We start from the raw sequence: 11,191 nt of genomic DNA, 5'->3' as shown, positions 1-11,191 counted from the left end.
AAAAAGGAATGGGTCCTATTCTTTGCAGGGACATGGAAGGAGCCGGAGGCCATTATCCTCAGCAAACTAAGGCAGGAACAGAAAACCAGATACCACATGTTCTCACATATAAGTGGGAGCTAAATAATGAGAACACATAGACACATACAGGGGAAGAGCACACACTGGGGCCTGTCAGAAGGTGGAGGATGGAAGGAGGGAGAGGATCAGCAAAAATAACTAATGGGTACTGGGCTTAATGCCTGGGGGATGAAATAATCTGTACAACAAAGCCCCATGACACAAGTTTACCTGTTGAACAAGCCTACCCATCCTGCACGTGTACACTTGAACTTAAAAGAAAAAAAAAAAAAAAGATTTAGTCCTCCCAATAAACCTGAAAACTATGGCATTCCTTCACTTCTTTTTTTTTTTTGAGATGGCATCTCAGCCAGGTGCAGGGACTGACACCTGTAATCCCAGCACTTTGAGAGGTCAAGGCAGGTGGATCACCTGAGGTCAGGAATTCAAGACCAGCCTAACCAACATGGCAAAACCCCGTCTCTACTAAAAATATATAACTTAGCTGGGCTTAGTGGCACGCACCTGTAATCCCAGCTACTCAAGAGGCTGAGGTGAGAGAATCATTTAAACCCGGGATGTGGAGGATGCAGTGAGCTGAGATTGCACCACTGCACTCCAGCCTGGGCAACAGAGCCAGACTCTGTCTCAAAAAAATAATAAATAAATAAATAAATAAATAAAAGTTTCTCCAAAGACATTTCTCAGGGACTGCACCAGGGGTCCTCTTTAGTCCCAAGGGCTGAAGTGCCATGTTTTGAGGTGAGTCTGGTGTCTTTATGGGGGTTCTCTTTTCACCTGGTCTTAGGAGTATGTCAGAACCTGTGGGCTGAAACCAGCACCTTCACAGATTATCTGGACCATCAATTAATTGACTGGAAAGACTGCCTCACACGCCGAGAACAACTGAATCCAAAGCCACTTACGCTGTCTTGCAAAATGTGAGCTTAAAATGAAGTTTATAAAACAGTCTTTAGCTGGACCTGGTGGCGCACGCCTGTAATCCCAGCACTTTGGGAGGCCGAGGCAGGCGGTTCACTTGAGATCAGGAGTTTAAGACCAGCCTGGGCAACATGGCGAAACCTCATCTCGACAAAAAATATGAAAATTAGCTGGGCATGGTGGCACATGCCTGTAGTCCCAGTTACTAGGGAGGCAGAGGTGGGAGGATGACTTGAGCCCTGGAGATGGAGGTTGCAGTGAGCTGAGATCCCACCTCTGCACTCCAGCCTGGGAGACAGAGCAAAACCCTGTCTCGAAAAACAAACACACTTTAGAACTCACAAGCATTGTGAGATTCAGATTTTGAAAACTCACAGAAGGCTTTGAATTTATTTTTGTTAATATAATATTTTTAGTTCAAACACAGTTACCTTCAATGACATGTTTGCTCACATTTCCTTTCTTCTATAAAGTCTTTCTAAGCCTCCTCTCCAAGCTGAATGAACGCCTCACTCTTCACCAGCGCATCATCCGGGTCTAGTCATCCACTTAGTGACGGAGCCCACTGCGGGCCAGGTTTGTATGGACGATGAGGCGGCACAGGGAGCTGCCCTGCTCTCAGGGATCTTAGGCTCAGGTTCAGGAGACAGAGGCCAAGGCAGTCAACACACACAGCGAAAGGTGTGCATGGACTTGGGAGACAGGGGAGCTTTTTTTGGTGTAGGCTTTGACAACTGAATGAGGGTAGAGAGGAAGTGTCGGGGAGAACCCTGGATAGCTGGGGAGACCTCCCAGGGGAGGGAACGGCACTCTCAAAGGCCCTGCGGTGGGTGTATGTTGGCATGTTCAAGGACCTGCAGGAGGTCAGTGTGGCCGGAGCTGAGGGAGTGAGAAGTGAAAGGAACCAAGCCCAGGCAGCGAATGGAGATGACTGGTGTGTACAATCCCCGGCCCTGGCCCTCCTCTCTCCAACAGCATCCACCTGGTTACTGAATCTTCTGTATTTAGTCAGGGACTGTGGACCTAGCCCATCTCTCGAATGAATCTCAGAGCTGCCCCAGAAGGTCACAGAGCCCCTATAGATCCCCACAGCGCAGCCAGCCCAGGACCTTACGATACATAGACATCCTCTTCGGGAGCAGTCTTTTCATTTTCTGGGTAGTCAGCCTGAAGGCTAGGCCAGATTTCTGTCAAGGCCACTGCTCTATCCCTGCACCTGACACATCTCATGCCATCAAATGTGACTCAGAGCTTGAGGAGGTGGCCTCAGGTTCACCAAAATGCCCTGCCCCATCGCGCTGTGGCCAGATCACAACCCTGGGAGTCATCTCGCAATGGAGGTGCCAAGTCTCTGCCGCCTGTTCTCTTCACAGCGTGGGCGGCAGGTGCGTAAAGGATGAAGGAAGACTCACTGGCAATCAAGGCTATTTCTGGAGCGAAGCAGTGGGGGGCTCTGGAAAAAATTCAGATGAAGCAAGATGCTGGTCACGCATTCCGGCTGCAGAAGGAACCGCTCCAGGACTTCCTCCCCTCAGCAGGTATGCCATGCTCCACCCTAAACCCTGTCCCATCTGCAGAGATGCAGATGCTGAGGCTGAAAGTGAAATAACCGGCTCAACCTCCGGCAGCCAATGAGTGGCAAAAAAGTCATAGAAGCTTGAGTTTTATTCCCTGTAGAAACTTGGAAGGGGCCAGAAGGGGATGGGGAAGAGCACGTGAAAGGAACCTAAAATGAAAGATCCCTTCTGTGGTGCCACTGGGGCAAGAACTGCTGCTGTTTAATAGGGTGTGGGGAAGGAGTATAGAAGGAAGGGAGTAAAACCGACATAGGGCCAGGCACGGTGGCTCACGCCTGTAACCCCAGCACTTTGGAAAGCAGAGATGGGCAGATCACCTGAGGCCAGCTCAAGACCAGCCTGAGCAACACGGTGAAACCCCATGTCTAATAAAAATACAAAAATTAGCCAGGCATGGTGGCGCACACCTGTAATCCCAGCTACTCGGGAGGCTGAGGAATAAGAATTGCTTGAACCTCATAGGAGGAAGTTGCAGTGAGCTGAGATCGTGCCACTGCACTCCAGCATGGGCGAGAGAGTGAGAAACTCAGTCTCAAAAATAAAAATAAAATAAAAATTAATAAAAATAAAACATGAAGTCTATCAATTAGAAGAAAGACTGAGACAGCTCATTCTCCCCAAATGCAGGCAGGAGACACTCTGTACTTGAACATCCCGTTGAAGGGAAGATAATGAAGCGGTGAGTTGGCAGCTCCGTGGTGCATCTGCCGTAAATATCAATTAAAGACTCTTCTTTCCCCCACGAAAAGACCAGAGGTTCACTTCGTCCATGTATTTCAACCAAGTATTTTATTGGTCTGGCAACTGCAAAATATACAAATTTCTGAAAGGCATCTCCTGTTTGAAAGCTAGCATAGCTTTATATCCCAGGTCATTAATTCAGACAAATACACAGAACACAGAGAAGTCATAAGTCACACATAGAAGGGCTCCCAAACCAATTAATAACAAAACCCAATCTCTACAGCTTTCTATTGTTTAGGCTCCTTATACATATTAAATAAATAAATAGCACATCTGCTATCAAAATAATACAAAAATAAATTTCAAGTATTACAAACGAAAATATCATTGGTGTGGTTCCAAACAGTTTTTCTTCTCTCCCAAAATGAAGAGCTTTGCCCGTGGTCTCAGGACAGAATAAGGAGAGGGGGAAACTCACCCAAAAACAAATAGACAAAGTTAAAAATATTGGTCCCCGTTATTTTTTTGTGGGGTGGGGAGTTGGTAAGAATCAGTAGACGCCAAAATTCATGACTGTAGCTCAAACCCACCCCTGCCCCGTCCAGCGTCCCCTCAAAAGGCAGGTCACTGGCTTGCAAAGTGGGCAGTGTTCTCCTTTCTGTAGTATCTCCCTCCCTGTCCAGATTCATGTTCCCTCTCTTCCTATCTAGGCCCTTCCCAAACTAAAGGCCCGTGTTAGGCCAAGGCTTCTGTATTTAGGTATTGATTTCAGGTAGTCAGAGGGGAGAGGGGAACACAGCTTTGTCAAGGCCCTATCTGTATCGAACTTTAGAGTCGATGTTCAAAGAATGAGGCCTGTGAAGGGGACACGAGAAACTATTCTCAAGAGCAAAGCAACAGGCCTTTCATGTCAAATCGAAAAATACAACCAAGTGAAGCACAATCACGCACCCGTGCACGCCCACTCCCTACCCACACACTCTGATGAGACTCAACATCCAGGGAGAGAGAGAAAACTGCGTGAGTCTGGAGTTGCACTGGAACGCAGACAGAGACATCCTCTCCAGCAGATGCCAGCCAAAGCGGGTGTGATGGGCAGGGAGGGCCTGAATGGTTCGAGGTGAAAATCCCCCACTTGATTGTATGATATCTGAAGCACAGGCTCAGTTCCTACTCAATTCCAACCGGGAAAAATACATGCATTCTTTAAAAACTCTTCTCGAAAAACAAACAGCAACAGCTCTTCTTGAAAAACAAAGAGCAACGGCTCTTCTTTCCACGCCCAGTTTCAGCTGTCTAAATCCCCCGCCCTCACCCAGGACCTGTCCCTTGAGCTGGGAGGAGGATCTCGGGGCTCACAGCAGAAGGCAGGAAAGAAAAGTGACCTTTGGCACCAGCTTTGAGACGTCCTGAAAAGGGTCATTTGGACAAACTCTGCTACCTGCCGAGTTTCCAAATGGTTTCATCTGGGCACGAGACCCCCCACGCCCCACCTACCCCAGGGTTTGAGGCAATGACAAGAAACCAACAGGCTGAGACGACAGGTCCCCTGCTTTCCATCACCACAGAAATGTCACGGATGCCACGAAGGGAAGGCCAGGACAAAGTCCACTCTTCCGACTTCCCCAAGACACTGGCAGAGTGCCAGGCACGAGGCAGACGCTCCAAGGCAGTGTGCAGGCAGCTCTGGAAGAAGCAGCTGGGAGTGAGGCCTTGCTCGGGCCACTGTCCCCACCTGGGAAGAGCAGGGACAGTAATGCAAGTGCTGGGGAAGGACGCCAGGTGTTCCGCTCCCCACCTTCAGAGGCTCCAAGCCCCCCAGGGCAAACACCCCAACATCTACGTTCCTGAAGAGAAGGTGTGACTCTCAGGTCACACTTCCGCCATCAAAAAAGTGCAAAAGCCAGCAGCTCCAGGAAAGTGTGTCTCAGCTCCCCCCAAGTCCAGGTTGGAGGAGAGAGGGGCCCTGGAGGGCCCAGTTCTCATATTTCAGCAAAATACTTCCCTCTCCCCGTGCAGCCAGCCTGCCCTTGAACATCTTTGGAGGCAGAACGCAGGCCTGGAAGGTGTGTGGACCTGCCGGACAGTCAAAGTGTGGACCACCCAGCCAACTTGCATCTCAGCTCAGGGACTTCTTGCAGAAGACGCCCCAACCCAACACCTATCCAAGTCCATTCCCATGAAGCGTCTTCCCAGGTCAAGATGCATCAAACGGCCACGTGGAAGTTTTTACACATTCCTTGACCTTCAGCAAGCAGGAGCTTGCCTCCTTTAATTTTAGGATTCTACAACCAGTGTGGTCTTCCCAGCTCCAAATGTGCCAGGAGATCACAGAAACAAAATAAAATGGCACAGTGTCCCCAGTGGCCTCTTGTCAGGACCAGCACTCATCACTCTCCCCAGGCCTTGTAGGTCTCCAAAGCTGGACACTCCTAGGAAACCCAGAGAGTGGAGGTTGGGGCCCCGCGGCTAAAGGCAGGGTGCCAGGGACCCACGTGGCTTTCCGGTGTCCAGCGGCTGAGGGGACACAGAGGGTGCCAAGCATGGTTCTCTTCGGCCAAGGCTCCCCCGCTGCTCCATCCCACCCTCTCCAGAAGAAGTCCTCAGGATATGTTTCGCCTCGGGCAGAGGGCAGGACACAAGCTAAGCTGCAGAAATGGAAACGGAATGGAACCAACACGTCTGCTTCAGTGTTTCCTGGAGGAGTCGGCGCTGCTCCGGGAGCCTTTCATGTTCTGTTTTCAGGAGAAAAGAAAGGTGGGGAGGGAATCAAGATTTGCAGCTGGCTGGCTTCTAAAGCAGAAGACGCCGAGTCATGCAAGGGAGAATTCTTCCCTCCCTCCATCCCAGACAAAGAACAGGACCCAAGAAAGGTGCTGCCAATGCCACAGGCGGAAGACAGCCCAGGTGGGCCCCAGAACATGATGGAAGATAACCCCAGAGTCTCAGAGAAGGGGCTGGGCGCCAGGCCAGGAGCCCGCCTGGTGGGGGCCGTGTGGCTCCGGGAGGACCGCGAGCTACGCCGTGCTGGGCGCCAGGGACCACAGGAGCCTCAGGCTCGTGACCCCATAGAAATCCCACAAGGGGAACCTCACCGGCCCCAGCCAGGCAGATGAGCCTGGGGCCTCCAGAGACACACAGGCCCCTTCCTCTCAACTCAGCCCACAGCAGAGCCACACTCCCAGCTCCTGCACCCAGATTCTGGGAACACAGCTTGACAGGCAGAACACAGGTGACACATGGAATGGCCGGACATGGTGGGGAGGCCCAGGCGGGAAGCCAGGCAGAGGGGGCTGTCGCTAAAACCCTGCCCCACTTCTGATCACAATGGCCCTCGCAGGGAGTCCCACCCCTAAGGCACTGGCCAGTACCAACCCCCCCGCCCCGGAAACATATTCCGATATTAGTGGGGAACATGACGGACTGCAGCCACTGCACAGCAGGCCTGCTTCCCCAACCTCCTTCACCTACGCCCCAGAAAAACAAGAAAACATACAATGTTTAAAACTATTCTCTCCAATCCTCAGTGTCTCCACCCAGACTGCTCTCAAGACGGTGGGAGAGCCCAGGCACACAGGGCCACCACGGCCCATGCCCACCCCACACAGAACTGGGGGTCCGAGGCCACAGCCATCCACAGGGAGGAAAGTCACAGGGCTGGGCAGCATCAGAGCTCTCGCCCAGGCCTGGGCTGGACTCAGGAACCCAGGTGATGGGTGCCCGCTGGGAGGTAATAGGTGCCTGCTGAGGGGTGATGGGTGCCTGCCGGGAGGTGATAGGTGCCTGTCAGGAGTGATGGGTGCCCACTGGGGGATGATGGGTGCCCACTGGGGGATGATAGGTGCCTGCCAGGGGATAACAAGTACCTGCTGGGAGGTGATAGGTGACTGCCGGGGGTGATGGGTACCCATTGGGGGTTGATGGGTGTCTGCCGGGGGATGATGGGCGCCTGCTGGGGGGTGATAAATGCCTGCCGGGAGGTGATAGGTGCCTGTCAGAGGGTGATGGGTGCCTGCCAGGGGATAACGAGTACCTGCTGGGAGGTGATAGGTGACTGCCAGGGGGTGATGGGTGCCATCAGGGGATGATAGGTACCTGCCGGGAGGTGACAGGTGCTGCCAGGGGGTGATGGGTGCCATCGGGGGATGATGGGTGCCCGCCAGGGGGTGATGGAAGTGATGGGTGCCTGCCGGGAGGTGATAAGTGCCTTCCAGGGGGTGATGGGTGCCCATCGGAGGATGATGGGTGCCTGTCGGGGGTGATGGGTGCCTGCCGGGGGGTGATGGAAATGACGGGTGCCCGCCAGGAGGGGGCGATTCTCTCCAGAGAGCCCTGGGTCCTCATATCTAGGGAGAGCCCCAGCCGGACTGTGGGATCAGAGAGCAGGGCTGACATTTCCCTCCACATCCGCTGGCTCCGACCTGTCCTCACCACCACCAGCCCACGGCTTCCGGCACCCACAGATGATGGCGATGCAACAATGACAGTGGAGAGCCTGCAAGACCGGGTGACGTCCACATCCTTCACCCAGGGGCCCTGGCTCAGGACACGTGGGGGGTGAAGACAGACTAGAAAGGACCTCACGACAATGGTGCTGCACTTCACACCCTCGGCATGGAGACAAATGAGCCCCGCACTGCACGATGGCCAGTCTGCACACAGACCCAGGTGCCGTGACGCGGTGCAGAACGGAGGGACATGCACCCAGGCATTTACCTTCCACGGTTAGTAAGGAGAAAACTTTGAGAAAATGTGACAGACAGTTCGTCTTTCAAGCAGAGTGGGGAAGAGGAAGAAACAGGTTGGAAAAGGAAAAAAAAAAAAATCTTTAGTAGGGTTTTCCAGTGTGCATTTGAAATTTTAAAAATGAAGGTTGCATCACAAATGCCAGGTGATCTCTCGATCCCAAGCAGCCGGCACAGCCCCCAGGAAGGCACTGCAGAGCGCCGGGTCCGGACAGTCGTTCGCCCCCATTTTACTGGGAAACCAAGATCACAGGGGTCAAAAGACTCTAGGCCAGGTGCAGTAGCTCACGCCTGTAATCCCAGCACTTTGGGAGGCCGAGGCAGGTGGATCACCTGAGGTCAGGAGTTCAAGACCAGCCTGGCCAACATGGTGAAACCCCATCTCTACTAAATATACAAACATTAGCCAGGGGTGGTGGTGGGCGCCTGTAATCCCAGCTACTCGGGAGGTTGAGGCAGAAGAATCACTTGAACCCAGGAGGAGGAGGCTGCAGTGAACCGAGATTGCACCACTGCACTCCGGCCTGGCAACAAGAGCAAAACTCCGTCTCAAAAAAGAAAGATTTCAGGCCACTGCCTTGAGACCCCAGGGGTTTCCCTTTCCCAAGTCTGAGTGTTCCTGCTGCTCCAGAGAAGAAATCCCTCATCCAAATGCTGACCCAATGCCAGTGAGCCCAGAAGTCTCCACAGGCCCAGGGCACCAAGTTCCTCCCTGACAAGAACAGCACCGCCGTCCGCCATGCACTTCCTAGGGGCCAGATGTTCTGCTAAGTCCTGTATCTATAGTCTCATTAGGAAACCTTTATGAAGTTATTATCTCCATATTACAGATGAGGAAGCTGAGGTCCTAGAATTGCTTTAACGTGCCCGTGCCAAGGACAGAGGCCAGGAGGAGTAGAACCAAGACGCAGACCTGGCTTGGTCTGACTTTCATCATAAATTCTGGTCACAGAGCCCAGGTGGACTCCTAGAATCAGATGTGGCTACAATCCTAGACGTGGGGTCACGCACCCAGAATGAATGGGACAATGGGACTCCAGAGTGAAATTCCGACCTGAGTCAGGTGCGATGGGTCCACAGGATGTATTTTTGCTGAGCAGGAGGGATTCTAGCAAAGGCACTATAATGTTAGTCTTGGAGATGGACAAGATCAGCTTTAGCAGGTCGGAGGCTATCCCCAAATGGTTCTTCCTAGTACAAAGATTTCTTTCCTGGCAACATCAGGCCACGGGTCTAACGCAGGGGTCCCTAACCCCTGGGCTGTGGACCAGTACCCAGTCCATAGCCCATTCGGAGGCAGGCCACACAGCAGGAGGTGGGCGGTGGGCGGGCCAGCCAGCACTAACACCTGACTCAGAGGAGCATATATGAACCCTACAGTGAACTGTGCACACGAGGGATCTAGGCTCTGCGTTCCTTCTGAGAATGTAATGTCAGATGATCTGAGGCAGAACAGTTTTATCCCCAAACCATCTCCCACCCTGCTGTGGTGGGGAAAATTCTCTTCCATGAAACGGGTCCCTGGTGCCAAAAAGGTTGGGGACTGCTGGGCTACAGGATCAGGACACGCACAGATATAAAACCTTCAGGCTCCAAATGCAAAGGCAGGTTTCACACAAGGAGAAGCCCAGATCCTGAAGCGCTGCACACTGGCCCGGCACATCACAGACACTGGCCCTGGGGATGGAGGGCGCGCCCCCAGAAGCTGGAAGTTAAGGGCAGGCCCACCTTAGGTAAACAAAGCCTGGCCGTGGGAAGCAGCTGCAAGGGAGTGGCTGCGGAGGGACACGAGGGTCCAACAGCTGCCTATGCCTTGCAGGCCGCAGGGCAGGGGCCTCAGGACAGCGGCAGGGAAAGGTGAACCCTGCTGGAAGCACGGGGCAGTCACTCAACCCCTCACCCATTAAACGGGGCACTGACTGCCCTGCCAATCTCCCAGGTGGTCTTAAGGAACGTGGGCATGGGGGACACTGGCATATCCTCTGGCCCTTCACCCCTTCGCTACCAAAATCTGAGTGCCATGCCCAACCTCTCCCATTTCCAAAACCCAGCCATGCTTTTCAGTCTCAGGCTGCACTCCTCATTACACCTCTCCAGTTTCTGCATAAAGTAGTAAAGGGAACTTAAGGAGCAAAGAGGAAATAAAGGGGAGGTGTGTTTTTGGGGGGGCACGAGGGTGACACTTCATGGTGGCTGTCATTAAGGTTCTGTGGCAAAAAGGCCTCTGCTCCCGGTGGGGGCAGGATCCCCGAGTGGTGGGAACACAGCCCCAGCTATCCAGGGGTTGCCAGAGCTAAGACCGAACCTGAAACTCTGCAGAGAGCTCTGGGAGGAGCAGAGGTGACCACATGGGTTAGAGATGGAAGCCGTACCCAGCCCTGGGTGTGACTATGACGCTGAGCAGGCTCCAACCCAGGACAAACGGATCCTCAAGAAGGGCTCCACTTGGAGCTCTTTCGGGGTGTGGGGGGTCCTCATGGGGAGGGAGAGGCTCAGAGCTCAGGCCCCAGCACACTCCCACTATTCACATAGGTTCGTTTTACAGATTAGGCTCTGAGTAGGTTTTCCTTTCAAAACAAAAGACACTCCTGGGGCAGGAGGGGGCTTTAGGGCTAATGGCACCTGGCGCAGATGCAGCTCGCCACCGAGATCTGATTCGGAGAAGGAAATGTGGACTTATGCTGAGCCCTAAACCACGGCCATTACAAACCACGACCTGCAGCCCTGAGAGGGTCACGGAGAAGCCAGCTGTCGTGCGGCGGTGTTGGAACACACGCAACCGTAGTGGAGCCACCACCACCTCCTGCACCCTTTTCTACAAACATTCAGGAATCTCTCCTCCCTGCTCCCACGCCCATCTCCTCCTTCCCCCATGAGACCTCGGATCACAAAACTGCTCTCATCCTCAATATTTTAACAGGCAGGAGGCCAACTGAGCAAGCAGGAAGAAAGCGGAGCAAGCAGCAGCAATGATCGGAGAGATACTTACAGACAGGCTTGCCCTAGCAAAGGCTGCGGAGGAGAAGCAGAGAGAGAAGTCAGTCAGGAGGCGCAATCTGCAGGGACGAAGCCCTGCAAAACCCCAGGCCGGCCCAGCCAGCAGCTTCAGACGTCCCTAAGAACCTGGCCAGCCTGAAGGACTGTCCTCCCAACACCAGGGGCAGCTCTGAAGCGGACGGGAGG

The 11,191-nt window shown here is 53.3% G+C and overlaps 1 protein-coding gene across 5 annotated transcripts in view; it reads right to left on the bottom strand.

Moving 5' to 3' along the window:
• Positions 1 to 3,349: 3,349 nt before the first annotated feature.
• The window catches only part of PFKFB3 (6-phosphofructo-2-kinase/fructose-2,6-biphosphatase 3), an 88,077-nt gene continuing 80,235 nt past the window's right edge, over positions 3,350 to 11,191 (bottom strand). For 4 of the 5 annotated variants that reach the window (XM_008002204.3, XM_008002199.3, XM_008002197.3 and 1 more), the window contains one exon: positions 3,350 to 5,998. In XM_008002204.3, the coding sequence (XP_008000395.1) occupies positions 5,951 to 5,998 (48 nt within the window). In that variant the 3' untranslated portion in view covers positions 3,350 to 5,950. Of the gene's footprint in view, positions 5,999 to 10,997; positions 11,021 to 11,191 lie in introns of all 5 variants that reach the window. The other variant, XM_008002198.3, reaches the window with a different exon arrangement.

This window comes from Chlorocebus sabaeus, chromosome 9, assembly GCF_047675955.1.
Source record: "Chlorocebus sabaeus isolate Y175 chromosome 9, mChlSab1.0.hap1, whole genome shotgun sequence".
Lineage (NCBI taxonomy): Eukaryota > Metazoa > Chordata > Mammalia > Primates > Cercopithecidae > Chlorocebus > Chlorocebus sabaeus.
This window is presented reverse-complemented; position numbering and strand designations above follow the sequence as displayed.